The sequence below is a fragment of the Falco rusticolus genome, chromosome 4 (assembly GCF_015220075.1).
Source record: "Falco rusticolus isolate bFalRus1 chromosome 4, bFalRus1.pri, whole genome shotgun sequence".
Classification (NCBI taxonomy): Eukaryota; Metazoa; Chordata; class Aves; order Falconiformes; family Falconidae; genus Falco; species Falco rusticolus.
The window spans coordinates 7,997,871-8,017,249 of record NC_051190.1 but is presented as its reverse complement, the minus strand read 5'-3'; the positions used below and the strand labels follow the sequence as shown (position 1 = coordinate 8,017,249).

The window sequence follows — 19,379 nt, the reverse complement described above, 5'->3', positions numbered from 1 at the left end:
CGCAAGTGCCATGGCTGCAGCGCAATATGCCAGTCAAACCCCACATCACATCTGTCTGCTTAAATGTTTTAAACTTTCTTTACCATTCCTTTTTCTTCCTGGGCCAGCAGCATTAATGGATGGCACAGCCTCCCGGGCTTCAGAATCAAAAGTAGCTGGTGGTGGGACATAGCCAGGGGTTGCTGAAAGAGCCAAAAATGTAGAAACTGGGTTAGTTCAGCTCATGGATGACAAAATACAGGCAAGATGCATTATCTAGAAGTACCATATGTTTCACGATCCTGGTGAACGTCCCTTTGCTTGTATGTTTAGGTGAATTTAGCCTTATTGTATGTCCACACTGCACTGGAATGACAGCTCTTTGCAATCCTCCAGCAAGGGAGAGTAACAAGTGCTCAGTTGTCCTTGGACATCTGTCTGTGTTGGTGAAGCTTTAAAGGACTGTTCTAGCACACCTAAGCCCTTTCTGCGCTGGCCTTGTAGTGCTCCTGGAGCAGCAGAAAGGGGCTGAGGCTGCACTTTATTTTGGTGTGTAAGGGTAGGTGGAAGGTGACAGTGTATTCTTCGTCACATTTGTCTTATCAAAGACCTTTTCAATGTAAAAGGATATAAGTAAAGGGTGAAGCCACGAACAAGGACAGACACAAACCAATGGAGACAACGTCAATGATCAGAAGTCTCCAGTTTCTAACCAATGGGCCATTAAACTCCAGGCACAGCTTTGAGAATGGACACCTGGACTTTGTAACTGATAAATTGGGAGGAAAGAAAGGAACTTGAGGATTTGGGATATCTGATGGGGGCAAGGGTAGAACTACGCAAACTAATGTAGGAATGTGCAGGGAAGTGGGGTGGGGAGGAACAAAGAGGGGAATGGGCAGAAATAGTGTAAAAAGGACTGGCCATGAGTAAAGTATTGCAGGTCAGTAGAACTGTCCAATCAGTACGCTTGTCTGACTGAACCCTGTGCCTGATCACTGCAGTCTGTCCCATCTCCTTATTAACTCTTTTCTTAACTACATTTCAGTGTAGTCTCACTAACCTCTGTGTGTGCATGCGCACGCACACGCTCCAAGGACTAAAGGCCAACACCAGTGAGACCTGTGTGACTAAATACTGGGCTAGCAACTAGAGCTGGACCACCCTGGGCCTGGGGTGTCAGCTGCTGGAGTAAACAAGAGGGTCTCCGTGTCAGTAGTTAAAGGTGCCATAGGTCTTGGGAGAACCTCTACAAGTCTCAGACTTTGCCTGTGGAGCCTGCGCCTGTGAGATAAGCGTGTGAGTGTACGTGTCTCCTAGCAAGCAGCAAGCTGGAATAGACAGTGAGTAGGGTACCCGTGGAGCAGATTAGAGGACCTGGGATCTGGGCAGGCTATTGAGCAGAGGGGCTGTGCCAGTACTTGTGGCTTCTTTGAGTGTTCACGTGCTTGTGACTCTAGAGCGTTGTTTGTGTGCCTTCACTAGCAAACTTCAGTCTTAACCAGCTAAAAAGCAGGATGGGAACTTGGCTGTCTGTACTTATGTTTTACGCGAGTCCTACACGTAGGTGCTGTTGAAGGCAGCACCTTGTCTGGGGCAGTCTGTGTCGCTGTGTCCACTGCCCTGGGACAGAGACCCATGCTGGGCTCCAGCAGCTCAGCAGGGGGAATTCATGGACCTAGAGCAGCTGGAGGCAGTCGATTCTTACAACATTCCTTAACAGCTTCTTACAACCGGAATACTGGAGAAACACACCGTTTCCTTAGGATAAGGGCTGGTTTACTCCAGTATCCACCATACTCTGTTCCCAGGCAGACTTGACAGAATCTGCCAAAGAGATGTCCCCAAGGAGGTGACTGAGAAGGGCAGTTTGGACTCGGACAAATAGAAAACAATAGCTGTCTGTGCATGCACTCTTAGGCCACTGTAAAAACGCAGTATATGTTATATATACCTCCTCCATTGATGTTTAAGCCAATCCCTTTCGCTTCACAGCTGGCACAGGCCCAGAATGTACAAATGATTCATGCTCACCTGCCAAGCATTTTCCCAGCACATTCTGCAGTTCTGTGATGTTCTGTAATCGAGTCAAAACCTTCCCCTTCATCTCAGCATCCTGTTGCTGGCAGAAGGCATTTACGACCTAGAAATACAAAACAAATCACTGACTTATTGAGATTTGTACCCACTTTACTACGACTTCTTTTCTGAATAACATTCTCAAGTCCTGAATAAGCACACAACACAGCACAAGTAGCCTGTGTGACCACATCCAGACTGCATGAACAAAGTTCTTCAGAAGCCCATGAGAACGTGGACATCATTGGTGCAATTTACAAAGCAACAGCAACACCTACAGATCAGATATTAACTGAAGAAGAAAAGTTAGCAGACAGCACATTGTCAGGTTCTGTGCTGCTTATGGTTCTGGAGACTCCTTGGCACTTCCCAGGTCTGTCAGAAGAGACACAGTCCTGGGAGAAAAGCAGAAACAAGGAGGACTGGGGATGTGGAATTACACCAACTCCCAGCTCTGGAGCTGGATTGCACCAACTCTGACATAGCTCATGTTATCAGAATAACCCCAGCAGGGAACATTCCCACTGACCATCAGTTAGCAAATAGATGGTCCAAATCTGCTTGAAGGCACTGCATTTAACCCTTCTGTAAGCTCACAGAGGTACACAACAAATGAACAATCACAACCAAGTTTGCAAGGGACCTGTGGAAGCCTCTAGTCCAACACCCTGCTCAAAGCAGTATCAACTAAACAGGTTGCTTAAAGCCTTTTCTAGTGGAGCACTGAGCATCTCCAAGAAAAGCAATCCCACAGCTTCTCTGGATTTGGAAACACAATCTTTCTGTTAGGTAACAGAAGACCATAGTGGAAGACCACAATATCCCCTCCGCTCTGCCCTTCCCTCTCCAGGCTGAACAACCTCTGCTCTCCCAGCCTCCCCTCGTACACCATGTTCCCCAGCCCCTCATCAGGCTGGTGGCTTCCACTGGACTCACCCAGAATGACAATGGGAGCCCCAGCCTGGGCACAGTGCTGCAGGCAGAGCCTCGGACATGCCAAGCAGAAGGCAGCAATCAATGCCCTTGACTCCCCTGCTCTCCAGCACGGTGAGACTGACCTTTCTTTCTGATGCTCCCTTCCTAGTTTAGACACATATTACCTCACAGTTTTTAGACACATATTTGGGGTTCCCAGCATCCTCGCTGCAACAGCAAAACCATTTTTGTACACCAAAATGTGCCAGTGTGTATAAAGTACAGCTGAGCAGGAGGTGGAAAACTCGTATCAGCAAGGCAGTCCTTAAAATCTCTGACCAAGAAAGCAGAGTTGCTGCTAACAGCAGTATAATGGATAAATGATAATGAAGAGAAGAACATGGAGAGAGATCACCAGGACCCTACTGGAGAAGGTTTCTAAGCAGCAAGACTCTCCTTCAACAATTGCACCCCTGAAGCCTAAGGTTAGTGTTTGTAAGTGCTTCTCCTCAGTGCCACTCCAGAACCTGCAGACAAGGCTTTACTCACCTCACGAAACCAGTTGAGAGCATAGAACAGGAGTGAGCATAGAAATTCCCGTTCCTGCGTGGATAGAGTCTCCAGCTTCCCTTCAACCTCCAGGTCAGTTAGGTACAGGGGGCAACCTGGGACAGAACAGGAAGAGAACATGTTGGACTGTGTTTGCTACCCATCCTTTGGTCTTTGCACGGACAAAGTCTCTTAGCAAAGCCTTTATCAGTTCCAATGGCTATTTGGAGTAAGCCCTGTCAGTCAGTCCATCCCCAGACAAGGCAACTGTCTCCCCTGCCTCCCTTCTACTTTGTGGGCTACAGAGCACCTCAGCCTCCTTCACAAACTGCACAATTCTTCCAACAACTGCAGGAAGCCTTCACAGATCTGGAATAGGAACAAGGCAGCCAGACTAAAAAAAATGTTCATTTCCCATACCTAACAAGGCATCAATCTCCTCCAGGCTTCCACTGTTTTGCTCTCCAGTGTAGAGCCTCAGCAATCGGAAACAGGGTGACAGACACATCGGTGACACTACCCTGGAGGGAGGGGAAAAATTAAATTGAGTGGGTCCTATGGTTTATATACCTCCAGAATGCCCACCACTTTTCCATCATGTCTTATGTCCTCCCCATGCCATGCTGCCTCTGCTTTCTCTTTTGCTTCTTGTAAGTCCCAGTGACACAGAGCAGAAATGTACCATTATGGTTAAATAAATAGGTGAGCACTAGTTTTCTGGAAAAGCATATAAGGGCAGAAAAATGGCCATAATGAAGAAAAATGTGATAAGATTTATTTCTTGTATAAATCAAAGTTGAATAATTCAGAAGGAATTATAAGAAATCATGCAAAACACCACTGCAAGCAGTGAAGAAACCTCCCTGAATGTTTTGTAGCATTCCACTGCTCACATTCTGAGTGAGGAAAATAAACATTTTTCTATAGATGCATGTAAAGTAGTTACAATGAATTTTACTCTATAGCGATCATGTCTTTTTTTTAGGCACAACTAAAATATCAACAAGAGCTTATGACAATAAATTACACAGGATATGAAGGTGCCAGTTAAAAAAAAGCTTTTTATTCTTTGTAACTTTGATGCCTTACTGTTTAATCAGACTTTTTTATTTCTTACATGTTTCCTGTTCCATTTTCCAAAGACAAAGCCATTATTTCTCAGTCAAATTTCACTTGCAGCAGCATGTTTGAGGTTTAGCTCTGTTGCACAGTCTGTGTTGTCCAAGTACAACTGAAGGTGAGAAAAATTGTGTACTGTTCACACACACACTAAGTCCTTAGTGACTCTCTATTTGAGAATCATTGCTCAAAATATGAATTTTGCCACCTCAAAGCTGCCTATCTATCTCAATATGGCATTCAATATTACCACAACACTGGAAGAAAGAGCTACGATTTTCATATGACAGATGGGAAACAAGGCAGATGCAGCATGATTTACCCAAGATCAGCTAAACAGCCTGAGCCAAAACAGACCACCAGGTCCCAACCAGCTAATGCCTCTAGACCTGTCCGGGTATGTCTAACAGCAAGAGAAGGAAAAGAACACTGGAAACTGGTAAATTCTCTGACCAGCTCCTTATGAGGCACTTTGGCAGGCAGGACTGACAGCAGTGAAGCGCACCAAATGGAAACAATTCCTTTACCTTCACAGTCATCCTACAGTTAAGTGTGAAAGTTACCTTTTACTTTGGCTACTCTTTCCACCGGTGACCCTGCCAAGCTCACTCTGCGACACCAATGGTAAGAGGTTAATAGCAATTGCTCCCTGACTTTCATCTTCATCCAGATTATATAAGGACTTCACTGGGAACAAGAACGAACTGCAAGGACAGACAGACAAGCTCTTACTGACAAACTCAGTTCTCAGGGACAGAAACATTACTAATACTTAGCCTGTGATTAGCCTACCCATCCACCGTGGGGCTCAGATCAACCACAAAGTCACTAGGAAAATCCTCCACCAAATTCTTCCCAAACTCCTCCTATAAAGGAAGGAAAAAAACCTGCTCAGCAAAGGGGCTCAGTGAAGAAAGTTTCAACAGCAGCAGTGCAAAAAAGCAGAAGATAAAGCCAAGAAAAATTATCCTGGAACAGTCACAGCAATGAAGCCCATTCCCTGCAAGGAGGGCCAAGACCTGCCTTTAGAGACAAAGCCAGGAAGCATTGCTAAGCATGCACAACCAATTTCTTCCCTGCTCTTTGGGTGTGTGCTCGTCTAAAAGTTCCACAGTGATGCAGAGAGGTAGAGCAGCTGGCTGGAAGAGGAAAGGAGCCATGGGAGATTCTCTGTTCTAAGAGCTGATAATCAGAATGAAATGGCTACAAAGTGTTGGCAAAGTTTTTATTTCACACAACGTGTGCCACATACTTCACATGCTTTACATTGTTAGAAACAATTAAGGGAGAAATAAAGTAACTGAGGTGACAGCATTTGGACAAACAATGAAAAGACCCCCAAAAATCTGCACAAAATTTGCGGGAAGAACCTTAGCTTGCTTTTACATTTCAGTCTTGCAAGGAAAAAGGAGAAATTCTCCTTCCTCTGCTTTTTCTCCTTGGAGCACTCAGCTGGACCTCGGGAGACTGGCATTTCTAGCACTAGGCACAGAGCTGTCTGGAGTGTCTGCCAGCACTTCACAGCTCCTTAGTCACCTTCCCTCCTCTGCTCTGTAACCAGCAGGTGGGAAGAGCACTTGTGCCACAAGGAGTGATCAATTCCACAAATGCCTCCAATGCTCTCCTGGGCCCCAAGATGGCTCGCTATCCTCCTGGCTGGCACAGCCCACAGGCAAAAAGAGCTCCCAGCAAGTAGAAAAAGCTGTCCAGTGGCCTTCACAAACCTCTTCTTATTACCGTAAATACCATTTGTTTGTTTATTTATTTACTACTATAAATGACTGTGGCTCTTCCAAGTCCTTAGGCACCAGATAGCCTTAATAGTCTGACCAGAAGCCAAATTCAACACTAAGTTTAAAGTTCTTTCAGATTCTACTTTTTTCTATGCATCTTAAAAGCATGCTCTGAAATGTCATTTAATTTTCTTTAAAAGATTTCCCTGTTGTCATGTAAAAGTTCACATAAAGGAAGTTGTTAAAGCACGATGAGGAATCTGCCACAATCAAAGAAAGCCGAGAGGGCTGAAAGAGGATTTTGTATATGATCAATCTCTTACAGGACCTGAAGCATGACTAGGGGGAAAAAAAACAAAACAAAAGAAAAAAAGAAAAAAAAGAAAAATTGTTCTTAAACTAGACTGAAAACCTCACATCAACTCTGTCCTGCCAACAACCAAACATGTTTCTGAAGAATTCACTTAAGTGATTAAATTCAAACTACTCTGCAACATACCAGGAGCTTCAAGTCCAAATTCCCCTTCTGCTTCTCAATCAAACTGGCAAATTCATCATAGTAGAGAGCCAAGACCTCTGGTGTTTGCTCACAGCAGAAGCCCACAAGGTCCAGCAAAGTAGAAAGCTGAAACGAGAGCAAAATCTACAGGAACAGGTAAGGTAAACAGATCCAACTCAAGCTTCCACCTTGAGTCCCTTTTACACTAATTTGCTCTGAGGCATATCCAAAGCTTCACCTCTAGGGTAACAGCCCACAGTGACTGCTCTTGCAAAGACCCAGTTCTATGAGGAACATGGGTCTTTTAAGGTCCTGGCCCAGCTCCATGATGAAATAACACAAAAAAAGTCTGCCCAAGACCACCCTTAAATAGAGCGCTAGCCTAGAAGAAGGTTCTTCAACAGGAATTAAGGAAAACTGCCCAGGCTAGGCCAGCCCTCTACAGCAGAAGCACTTTCTCTAGGTGGCCTGAAAGGCACTGCTGCCAAGCTGAGAGGAAGGTGAAGGCTGCCTTTGGCTCAGAGAATCAGATCGCTCTGTTTCTTTCCTTTGTGTTTGAAATAACATCTGGATAGAAGACTTTCACTAGATGGTTGCAGTACTGCTTGTCCTGGACTAGCAGCAGGCAAGAGCAGCAGGTGCTATCTTTATACAGAACTTTGTTTCTCCAGAACCATTTTCAATAGATCTTTGGCTCTGCGGTTAATGTACAAGAATCCCAGGCTCAGTAAAGATAACTCCAAGACACACATACTACTTCAGTTAAGACTGTGTTGCCAGTTACACCTCCTTGCTGACCATGTCCTCCCTCTCTCCCACACTGCCCCATTCTTGGCACTCACCTGCCCATCACGCTCGCTGTTCAGCTCTGGTCTCTCCAATGAACTGCCACCTCCTTCAGTTCTGAAAGCGATTGATAGCCTTGCTTTTGTGGCACAACACTTAAGAGGTGGCAAAACCCATCATACACAGAAGGTTCTCTCTCCAGAAATTAGAGAATTATACATGAGAAAGATGAGGTTTGGAACACTATTAGGAAAAGACCTGCTGACGTTTGGGACCTTCAGGACAAGACTCAATGTCTTCTTCAGGGATACGCTTTTTCTAACCTGTTGAAACCTAAGCCCTCTAGTCATCCACTCTTCCAAAGCCACAGAGCCTCACCTTATCATAATCATAATATCTGTAGTTGTACATTAGGACAGCTACTCAAAATTCCTGCTGCTTACTTGCAGGGTTCAGAAAGGTACTTTTTCCTCTGATAATTTGGCTTTCAAGTCTGTCTCCTTCAATCTTTTTCTGAAGAAACCAGACAAGATGCCAGTAAGGTACACAATGATCCATGATGCAAAGATACTTCTCAAGTGCCAGCAGACAGATTTTCCCCATGCATTTGGGTCAGACTTGAATGGGAAGGAATTTCTCTACAGGTCAAACAAATTCCCTGGGGATTTACTTCTTTTTGCAAGGCACGGAACATGCTCCACCTGCTGGGATCATCTGTGTGCACTTTACCCTGCTAACTCTCTGCCACCAAAGGTGCCTTGATGCACAGATGACCCCAAAGGCTCTTGAGGGTGTTTTTCTCCCTCTGTAATTCTTATGCTAGAATTTTCCAAATCTCCTCTTGATATAACTATATATTAGCATACCCTGCTTAGACTTGAACCAGTGCCTAAAGCAAGTCTGTGCTATGGGAGCAACCACAATGCAGTCCACTGACTTACAGCCCGGAGCCAAGATGGGCTTTTCTCTTCATGTGATAAACAGCAAAAGCATTTTATTAAGAAGTGCATAATCAGCAAGCTAACTAATGCTTCCCTACATCAGTCAAATCTTTATTTTCCAAGTGCTTTAATCTTTGCCACACCTCTTATCAGGAGTTTGCCTGATTTATGGCTGCTGTTTATAAATCATTTATATAGTACACTGAAAATTGTCTTGCCAATGCCCAGCACAGCCATAACGACTTTTCTGCTTACTTCTTTTAGATTTCCCTGTATTCAAACACGGGGCACATAAGGCCTAGTGTCGGAAGCTGATCTGCAGTCAGTCCACCCCAGTGTTCAAATTTTTTTCTGAGCAGTAAGCGCTGCTGATGCTAGTCAAAGCATCCATGAATAGGCGTTAACAAGAAATTTGGGATGCCTTTGAGAGCAGCAGCAGGCAAGCAGTATTAAACAGGTTGTAACACCAAACACTGCAGCCTGCAGAAAAAGAGTTTTAAGTTCTTGAATTTGACCAAGATGTGCATGGGCTCAAAGGCAGTGCCCCCCTTTCTTTGTTCTACTCCAGGTTTGGTCTGAACCAAAAGCATATTAAATTCGTCTTTGCTACATTTTCTCTCACCTTTTTAATGCCACGCTGCCTATCATGGTAACAGCACCAATAACCCCCATCTGTTTGTGGTTGGGAACTGTACTGGAGAGCCATTTCCTGATCACCATGTGCATATCATCCTAAAAAGAGACACAGAACATGTTATCACAAAGGTACTTGTGTGCATCACTCACAGTTCTATTGGCGTCTTCACTTAATGTCACCTCCAAAGGCTGCAGGGGGACAGCTTATTGGGATTACAGCTTTGCAGAAGGCGTGCACATTCTGCAATTTCCTTTATTACGAAAATACAACTCCAGGTAAGGCTGCAAACAGCATTAAAAGTGACCGGCTTTGACTTTGCTCTAATTACTATACAGAACATGTAGTTGGTCCAGGTTTCACCTATAATTAATAGACCAATATATTAAAAAAAATAGCAGGTGGTCTTGGAGCTCTTCACCTACAAACAGCAGCTGCAGAGCTACCCCCTAAAACACTGTCAACTTCAGAGGTTGAGGGATGGAGCAGTTTTTGGTGAAGGTCCAAAGAGAGCTGTAGGTAACACCATACCGACACCTGGGATTAAGACATTTCTCACGCTGTCCCCCTCGTCCCCCGGGTGTGGGCATGCATGCCCTGCACAATTATAAAGGTTTCTTTGCAGCAGCTCTGTAAGCCCACAGCAGGTCTCAATGCAGCATGCTCTACTTCACAGCTGTGTCAGCAGCTCATCAGCTGCACTGCCCCAAAATGGGCACAGTTCTGTAGACTTCTGAAAGTCTGGACCACTAGTGGTAGACTAGGAGGTCTCCAGACACTGACAGCATAAGCATACTCAGTCACAGAAGCACGACGCTTCAGGGAAGTTGGGAGACCAGTCTTCTGGATGAGAAGTCTAATACTTGCTGAAGAAATCAAAGGCAAAGCACAGAAGAGTGTGGAGCAAATCAGCCGCAGGACTCCAAGCTGCACCTGCACTTGCTGACAAGAGGAATGCCAATTAAGAAAGCTGCCATTTTGAGGATGGAACAGCTGACCAGAGTGTCACATCTAAAACAAGCTGACCAGAGTGTCACATCTAAAACATGACAGCCAAAGCTAGAACAGGGCAATCACCAAGCTGTCCAGAACAGTGTCTCTGAGAAAGGAATATGTTCTGCTCGATCCCTTAAACTAATAAATTGTAGGCGAAAAAAAGACAGAAAACTTAGCTGAGCAGACAATCACGGCAAAGGGCTGCCAAGAGGTTCCTGACCAAAGCTAAGGGACAGCTCAACTTCCTGATATCTAAAAGTAGGTATCAGAAAGCAATTCATTTCAAAGCAGGGATGGAACAATGAATGCACTAAGCAGAAAACACGCTTATTTTAGCCAGTTAGCAACAGTCCTATGGCTAGTTTAAGCAGCGACCATGGCAGAAGAGCAGCATCCCTGTTATGAGGAGCAGCATTCTCAGACTGCAACAGGGCATGTGTGAGAACTCAAAAGCAGCTTCATAAAAGCAGCAAAGATCTTGCAGGTCACTGAAAAACATCACAGAATCAAAACAGCCCTGGTTACATTGATTCTTATTAACTCTCCCTACTGGTCCTGCAAAAGAGGTGGTTGAACCATACAGAGATCCTCAGGGATTGAAGCTGCATGAAAGCACAAGCCCTGACCAGAGAGAGGTCTTGAGACAGAGGAGATGAAGGCTTGAGTTATGCTACACAAACTACCAGTGCCAACAAGATCAAACTGGTAGCAAAGGACAAGTACACGGTTATACTACCTTTTCTTGACCTTCACTAGGCAAGATGCTTCTGGAATGACCTGTGCAATGCAAGGACAAATGCCTAATCTGCCTGTAGAGATTCTCGTATCCAAGAGGCATCAATTTTTTAAGTCCAGTTAAGAGAAGTCAAAGAGGGAGTTGGTTCCCTGGATACTGATTTATTTGGTGATCTACCCCTGCAGTCTTTGCTATCACTGCAGAAAGTCAAACTGCCAACCTTGGTTCCCCACAGTTACAAACTCTCAGCTCAGAATAAATTCTAGAGCTTACACTCCTCCTCTTCTTTTTGCAATTTATGAGGGTGACAGGCAGAACACTTCTTCCTGATGGTTAGTCCTTCAGGGGTGCAAAGTCACCCTGTGTGTTGCCAAGGCAATTTTCACAAGTTGCATGTAAGAAAGACTTGGGGTGGGAGGCAGGGAAATCACTGAGGAAAGTAGTTCAGAAAGGAGCTAAAACTGCTGTGCAGCCAGAAATTTTGGCAGTGAAGAGCTTCATCTTCACAGGGTGAGTGAGAAGACCTGAAATGACTACAGACATGCTGTTTTACATGCCACAGACCAATCAGTAACAGTGGGAAAGCAGTTTTCCTTTATAGTCTCCAGCTAGCATGTGCAAACATAACCACTACTAGAAACTATGTAGAGACTCAAAGTCTAATTAGTCTATTAGCAAATAGTCCTAATTTCTAAGAGCTGAGCTTTATGAACAGGAAATTTTAAACCCAGACATCTCCACTGTGAAATAAATGTCTGAGATATTTCTTTATCTGATCACTGGTCAGAAATCCAGACAAAGGTATCTGATAACGCCACTATTATGCTGCAACCGAGTCACAAAAGGTATCCCGCATAAAATTAATATAAATTTAGACAGACCAGGTTCGATAGCTTCTCATGTTTAAACTAGAGGCACAAAAGGTGTGAAGCCTACCACTTCACAGCAGAGTCCTCTGTTCTGTGCAGTTCAATTCCTCTAACTTGAGTGTGTTGTCTCATGTACAAACATTAAGCAGCTGAACAGAGATGAATGTTATTGGTGAAGAAGTTGAATTATACTTTCTGAATGCTTCCAAGTGATGGAGAAACAAAGCTCGACAAAGAGGCTGCTGAATTTACACTTTCGCAAGTTCTCAAGGCTTAGCTAGACAAAGCCACAGTAAATCTGATATTATGTTGTTGACAGTCCCCCTTCAACTGGGAGGTTAGATTAGGGACTGCCATTGGGCACCACATTTCTAACAGCTCCACCTTTCTTAGACATGCAAGACAAGAGGACCTTTCTGGAGAAGATGTAAGGTATGCAGTCACTGTGATAAGCCCTTGCTATACCGGGTGGAAAGCCTGGAGCCACAAGATGGCTTGCAGCCACTTAAGGAGAAGAGAATTTTAAACTGAAGGACAGCCTGACATCAATCACTGTTCATAGATGAGGCCATTATTTGCACCACACAAACTCTGGAAGTTAACCTAGCAAAAAGGACCAAGGCACAGCCTGAACTCCTTTCTGTTGTGTCTCTGCTTACCTGAATATAGCTTCCTTCTTGCCTCTGGCTGAATGCCAGCATGCTGAGAATGTAGAAAAGCTTCCGGATCTGGCATGGATTCAGTTTCTGTGTAGAGTCTAAAATGGTCTGCAAGACAGAAGCCATAAACTAGCTCAGATGTATCAAGAATCCCTTTCCATATTCCCAAAAATACATCACTTGTCAGCCACAGGGAAGACAATTAACTTCATCTTTTTTGTACATGCAGGAAAAAGTTACATTCAAATTAAATAATCATAAATGCACAACTATAGCTCTGACCTTAATTATGGCAGTTAATTTTATCAGAGGCTGAATGGAAAGAAAAATCTGGCTACTGTAAGCATTTTGGAAGTGCTCCAATTATATTTAGTGACAGCTGTTTATGTCCTATCACAGGTTAGGTCACAGGATTCAAAGTATTTGACAAAATGAATGTTATGGGATTTTCACTAATATTTCCATTCCAAGCCCTGTAACAGTCAAGATGTTAACAATCTAGGGGTTGAATTTTCTGTGCTGGCTGGCATCCTCAGGATATTTCATCTTCCAGTGCTTCGGTGAAAAACAATCCAGCTGTTTCCCGGAGCCACACTAACTTCCCTACCACTGTTGCTTCCAGTATTTTTCTCCTACTATTGGCCAACTTCAAGCAGGAATTGGAATGAAGCATCAAGTTTGACATGATTAGATAACCATTTTTGCAACCCTAAAGAAAATCCACCCAGTTTTAAGGTTAAAAAATAGCTGTCTCGGGAGATGATTTGTGCTAAGATCTTCATGTTATCTCTGTGCTGGAGAGGCTCCAGCACAGCATCAGGTATGCCAGGCATCTGCAGATCTTTTTACAGGTAACACTCCTGAGATGCACGTCAAACACTGTATACTGCCAGACCCTGAGGGGTGGCCAGAGCATTGATTAACTTGCTTCACATACAAGCTTTGGTAATGCATCAACGATCATCCCATAGAAACCATAATCTCTAAGTGATCTGCCAGCACAAGAACATGCAGACAAGGTCGGAGGAAGGTCAGCAGGTCTTAGTGGGCTGCTGTGAGCAAGTACTCCCCACTGCACTTCTGACAACACATTTAATTTTGAGTAGGGGTTCTAGGTTGTCTCTTTTGAGGACTACTTTCAGCACTGAGTCCTTATCACATCTTCCCTCTGCCAGGAGGGAAGTGAGTCCTGTTTTCTTCGTTATACCCATCAAATGTGTGACAGATTGCATTGCAAATTCTTGTGGCAGATCTTAACATCTTTTTAGCATATTTTAAGCAAGTAAATTACATGTAACAATCAATCAGACAAACAGCAAATTGTATATAGCTTTCCCACAGTGTGTACTTAAGACTACAGAATCACTGACACCAAGGAGACACCAAAAAACAGAGGGTAGGGGGAATACCCGTACTCTTCAAGGGCTCTTAAAATACAGGGTGTCCTTAGGCTACAAATCACCACAGATTGGAGAGTGTTCAAGGAAAGTATTGTTACAGGCTTGCCTTGCTGCTTTGCTCTTCCCTCAGTCTCCACTTTTACTACTTTTGGAAGCAGGCAGCTGGACCTGCTTCCAAAAAAATTTTTTTTTTTCTCCCCATTGAGTACTTTCTTCTTTTAAATTTTAGGACAGAAGTCTCCTCCCCCATCCCTGCCAGTTTTGTTTTAGGATTCAAATACTCTACTGTCACTCTTCCAACGTGGTAAGAACAGGCAGTTCACAAAGGGGGCAGGCTTTTGCCAAGCATTTGAAATAGCTGACGTTAATAGACAGCACTTCCCTTCCATTGTAGGTGTCATTCCATACCTGCAATTCAAGCATTCTCTGGCTACAGGGAAGGGTAACTTTTTTTTTTCTCTCTATCTCAACTTCCCCTGTCAAAAAAAACACATAGTCTGTCTTACAGCTCATGTTTTCATAGCTGATCCTTTTCACTTCCGACCACTGCATTTCTCAAGACAGATAGCTTTACAGTTACAAGCTGTTCCAACACCTCTGTTTCTGAAAAGTACTGACCATTCTGGATCTGAGGCAAAGTGGTATAAGGGACCTGAAATACAACATGCCCCCAGAAATATACATACCTTCACAAAGGTGGCATAGCGCATCAGCAGGGATGTGTGCAGCATCACTAGATCAGTGAGCACATCCAGAGAAATGTCCAGTTCTGTCTCATTTCCACTGCACACATGAGTCACCAAAGCAGTCACAACCTCCTAAGGAAGAAGCCCCCAGAGAAACCATTGTGAAATACCAAAGGAAAAATATCTGCCCTGTTCAGCTCACAGGGAATATGTTGATCAAGTACAAATAATCACCCCAAAACTCAACCATTTTATTAACCATATTATTCTAAATTCCTTCTCAGTTTGTTCTTTAATTCCAGATATCCACAATATTGACTTTCTCCTTGAGCCTCAATTTTATTCAGATCTAAAAGCTCCCATGATTCCATAAAGCTGTTCTTCACCAAATTTTTCCTGCCTGCTTGCTAACACTACTGCAGTTTCTGCTCTTTGCTGTCAACACATAAAACAATAAAAATCTATTCTGTTTTCTTAGGCACACAGTCCTGTTTTCTTAGGTGCACAGAACACTGCACCATAGCTGGGAAGACTTTGCGTCTAACTTCAGCACTTCCAGTGTCTTCACGATCTTTATCAACAACAGTTCAAAACTGACATTTTTGTTTCAGAATTATCTTTATGGCCTTAGTTCAGACAAATTCTGGACAGGGATCTCTCTCCATCCCATCCACTGTCTGAGCTCTGGGTCCTTCCTAATTGCTAATACAGCCATCCTCTTTTGAAATTCTTAACATCTCAAAGTATTGCTAGATTCACTAGCTTGTTGCAGATGACATCATATGCCTTCGTATCTCAGCTTTTTCTCAGTTGCTTTTTTGTCTGTTTGTTAAGTTTGCTGTAGTAAGTAATACAGATTCAACGCTGTAAACAGTCTTAATCATAAACATACTGTGCCCCAAAAAAGTGCAAATACATTCAAAAGCTTGTGCAGAGCTGCCTTCAATCCTCAAATCTCCCGAGGTCAGCGTGTCTGCAGAAACTCCTACTCAGAGCTGAAAGTCTAGTCTGTTGTTATTACTTCAGAATATGCAGCAAGAGTTCAAGTTGGTCAAAGCTCCAAGGGAAATCCGTGTAAACTTTTCCACCATAGTAAATTATCCAAAGAAAGGGAAAATTCAAACTATAACAATGGCTTTTTAAAACAGAGGATGTTCTAAGCGACTAGATAAGACAGAACAGGAATATGGATTGAAGAACAAATCTCCTTTGTGACGGTGGGGGCCAGTCCTGACTTCCTGGCTAGATCTGAGTCAAGGTGTTTGCTTTCTGAATTGCAGCAAATCCAGCAGTCCCCTCTGCTCCATGAGTACTTCTTGTTCTGTCACTTCCGAGGTCTGCCTGTTTGCTCCCTGCTCCTCCCAGCAGCCTCTGTGCTTAAATCATTTGCTACCAGAGCCTTGCTGTGATTGCTCCAGTCTTCTGCTTGGCCTACTCTACAGCACAGACCTCTCTCCAAAGGCATCCAACTGCCTGAAATCCTCTCCCCTGAAAGGATCACAACATACATTCTAGAACACAGTGCAAACACAAAACAGATGCCACCCATCACACTATACCTGCTGGCAGTAAGAGTCAAAGGCTGCAAAAGCTTGTTTGTACATGCAGCTGCCAAAGGAGACTACGGCTGGGTGTGCAGAGTGCAGAAACGTCTGAGCAAGTGCTAGGATTGAAGGGAAGAATTCTTTGATAACCTGAAATACAGACATCACAAAAGAGGAGATTATTGCTGCTTCTTTTCAACACACCCAGCTCTCTAAATAAAGTGTGCAGTACAGCTCGTCTTGAAAGCTTTGTCTAGTTTACTAGGTGCTTTTCTGCCTCCTGACTGTCCTCTCTTGCACAAATGGGCAACAAGAACAGGTAAGGCACACCAGAATGGGTTTCTTCAGTCTTCACACAAAGGATTTACAGTCTGGTTAAGAAGCCAACCTGCAAAGCTGCAGAGCTTAGAGCAGCATGACCCTTATAGGTGACACCAGGAAAGTTACATTACAGCAATGTACCACTAAATATAAGCCCAAAGACAGACACACTGTTGGCCTTACTTTAACAGGACTCTGCTACCTCAAGATACTCAGAAAGTTAACTTTTCAAGTTAACTTAATCACACAGAGCACCTTTGAACAACAAGCTCTTATTCACATGGAAAGTGGCCTAATTTAGCTTAACTTACTCTGAAAGGGAGTTAAACTAAAACTGAATTAAACCCACTTATACTCAGAATAAAATGTGCCTACTTAAAGCATTATTATAGTTCAATTAATTTAAAATTTATAACTCTGCGTTTATCTGCCCTCTACCTCTAACAAGCAGCACTATGTAATTTTTCATGGATCTTTTCAGCTTTCTCATAGTGAATGGTAATTTACATTACATTCCAAACATAATGCCCAACACATATATTTAGACCTAGAAAACACTGCACTTGAAAAATGGTGCATGTAAACATAGGAACTTTTAATAATACTGTGGGAGACCACAGCATGCCTGAACACAGTGGATGGAGATCTTGGGCTAGACCACATCCCTTCAGCTGAGAGGCTCTGCACCAAAATAAAGCCCATTTAATTCTGAGGAAAGCTCATGTCTAAAAAAACCCCGTGTGACACAACAGAGGACACGTGCCTTGGGACACTGAGCTGGAACCAAAAATCAAAAACCAGAAGTAGATGTACATAACTGGAACAGTATGTGTAATGCAGCACAGGGCTAAATCATCATCTGACAAGATCTTGGAGAGATAACAGAAAAGGGATTCCCAAAGCAGAATCAGTACTGACCACTGAATGATTCTGGAAGGCATTCTGCATCAGCTGTTCTGGCATGCAGCCCAGTTGGATTTTACTCTTCAGTACTTTCTCAGTTTGCTTCCTGTTCTTTGTGTTTGTAGAATGGATTAGCAGCAAAACTATCAGATCCAGAACCTTTTAGAGGAAATAACCACCAGTCATTATTCTGACAATACATTAAACAATCCAGGCAACTACACACTTTGAAATCAAAAGCTCAAAAAGCCCCAACAGCCACAACTGTAGAAAAACCTTCTTAGTCCAACAGGACAGAATTAAAGCAGGATAACTCTGTCCCTTGACATTTAGAAGGGATGCACCAAGAGTTACAAAGAAAATGGATGGCCATTATACTAGGAACCAGTCAAATACCAAAAGAAACACCCATGCAACATCACTGGCAGTTTCTGCTCCGGCTAGAAAAATCTCTTCATCTACAACCATGAAGAAAGCCCTTGAGAACACCAGCAGAAGACGACACTCCCAGAGACAAGCGCAGAGTCAGAAGTATTACCTTATGGTCAGATACAGACGTGCTGTTCTCAATAGCCTAAGAGCAAAAACACCAAGAAAGCTGTTATGCTAGAGTACAATGCCATATGCCAAAACCAAATCAAAAAAATGTAGACACCAAAAGAAATATTGCTCACAGATTTCTCTCCTTTATGACAGGACAGCTATCAAAGCCAGCAAACTACATCTTGCAAACGGCAGGGAACCCAGAAGGCACTCAAAAAGACAGCATGAAAATTTGACAAGGATGTTCTCAAATAACATCAGGCTTGAAAAAGGAAATAAGGTACTGAGCAATGAAAGGCTGAAAACAAGAAACAGTCTCATGGTTTTCACTGAAATACAATTTAAAGATAAATTTAGCCCCAAACCAGCCAATACTGATTTCTAGCTGGACATTTTCAAGTACCTGAAGGCTTCATACAGCTCAGTCTCAATATATAGGCATACATTTTTGCTCTCTTGCAGATGGGAAAAGAAATCTAAGACTATTTTTTCCAAAACACTCTCGAAAACATGCAGAGCCAGGTTTATCCTGCACTTCAAGATCTGGGGACTGTACAGAGGAGCCAGTGGGCACTAGCAAGTACTGTGCAATTGGTAACTGAAGAAGAAAGACTCTGACAAAGCACTGCTAATCTGGAACACAGAATGAAATCTGTACTGGTAAAACGACAGGCTAACAGTTGTCTCAATGTCACTGTTGATTACAAGAAAGGCTCAGGCTCAACCTAGGAGTCCAATTAAATAAGGAAACAAGGACTGAAGCATGTAGCTTACCTTAATCCATGACTCAGAGACATCTTTCTGAAATCTCACAGCTAACTTGATCACATCAAAAAGTAGCTTCACACAATTCTGGCTGGTGGTTACTTGGCTCATGGAAGAACTGCAAATGATCAGAAAGGAGGAGACTCAGTCATTGTAAATGCTGTAGTAAAAGGAACAAGGCAGCCTAGCAGTCACAGCAGTTCCTGAAAGCAGCCGTTCTCTAGAGGGAATGCTCTGGCAAGGATAGGGAGTTTCAGAAGAGAGTGGAAGCAAAGGTTGCAGAATCAATCAAAAATGTACTGGAGGGAACTTAAAAACAGATGAACTGGCAGCAACATTATTATAAATGAAGTTGCTTACCCCCATGTAGCCATGGATGCAGATGGCTCAAAAGGAACTATACATGTGACAGGGGAAGCCATCTGGGCAAGGATGGACAAATACATTATATTAACACCAAGCAGGAAGGAACAAAGGTGTCTGCACCTTCATGCAGGATAAATTAGGCTCATGTATGCAACTGTGTGCTAGAGAGACCAGATAAAGAAAAGCTGAAATTCCCTTGTCCCATCTTACCCTTGAAGAATCATGTAAATCTGTTCAAGTACCTGGCCTGGACTTGGCTTTTAAGCTTCTTCTGGGAACCTAGGATCTGCAGAGGCAGAACACATGATGACAGATCCAAGTTCTTACGAAGATCAGAAATCACCTGTAAAATACAAA

The 19,379-nt window shown here is 43.4% G+C and overlaps 1 protein-coding gene across 1 annotated transcript in view; it reads right to left on the bottom strand.

The window, feature by feature from the left end:
* FANCD2 (FA complementation group D2) overlaps window positions 1-19,379 on the bottom strand; it is a 53,430-nt gene that overhangs the window by 22,762 nt on the left and 11,289 nt on the right. The window contains exons 12-27 of the mRNA XM_037385568.1: window positions 19,265-19,365; window positions 18,666-18,774; window positions 17,887-17,922; window positions 17,364-17,507; window positions 16,140-16,274; window positions 14,581-14,712; window positions 12,495-12,602; window positions 9,223-9,332; window positions 7,716-7,776; window positions 6,874-6,999; window positions 5,434-5,507; window positions 5,205-5,345; window positions 3,943-4,043; window positions 3,523-3,638; window positions 2,014-2,122; window positions 84-182 (exon numbers count right to left, since the gene is read on the bottom strand). Of these exons, the coding sequence (XP_037241465.1) occupies window positions 84-182; window positions 2,014-2,122; window positions 3,523-3,638; window positions 3,943-4,043; window positions 5,205-5,345; window positions 5,434-5,507; window positions 6,874-6,999; window positions 7,716-7,776; window positions 9,223-9,332; window positions 12,495-12,602; window positions 14,581-14,712; window positions 16,140-16,274; window positions 17,364-17,507; window positions 17,887-17,922; window positions 18,666-18,774; window positions 19,265-19,365 (1,702 nt within the window). The remainder of the gene's footprint in view (window positions 1-83; window positions 183-2,013; window positions 2,123-3,522; window positions 3,639-3,942; window positions 4,044-5,204; window positions 5,346-5,433; window positions 5,508-6,873; window positions 7,000-7,715; window positions 7,777-9,222; window positions 9,333-12,494; window positions 12,603-14,580; window positions 14,713-16,139; window positions 16,275-17,363; window positions 17,508-17,886; window positions 17,923-18,665; window positions 18,775-19,264; window positions 19,366-19,379) is intronic.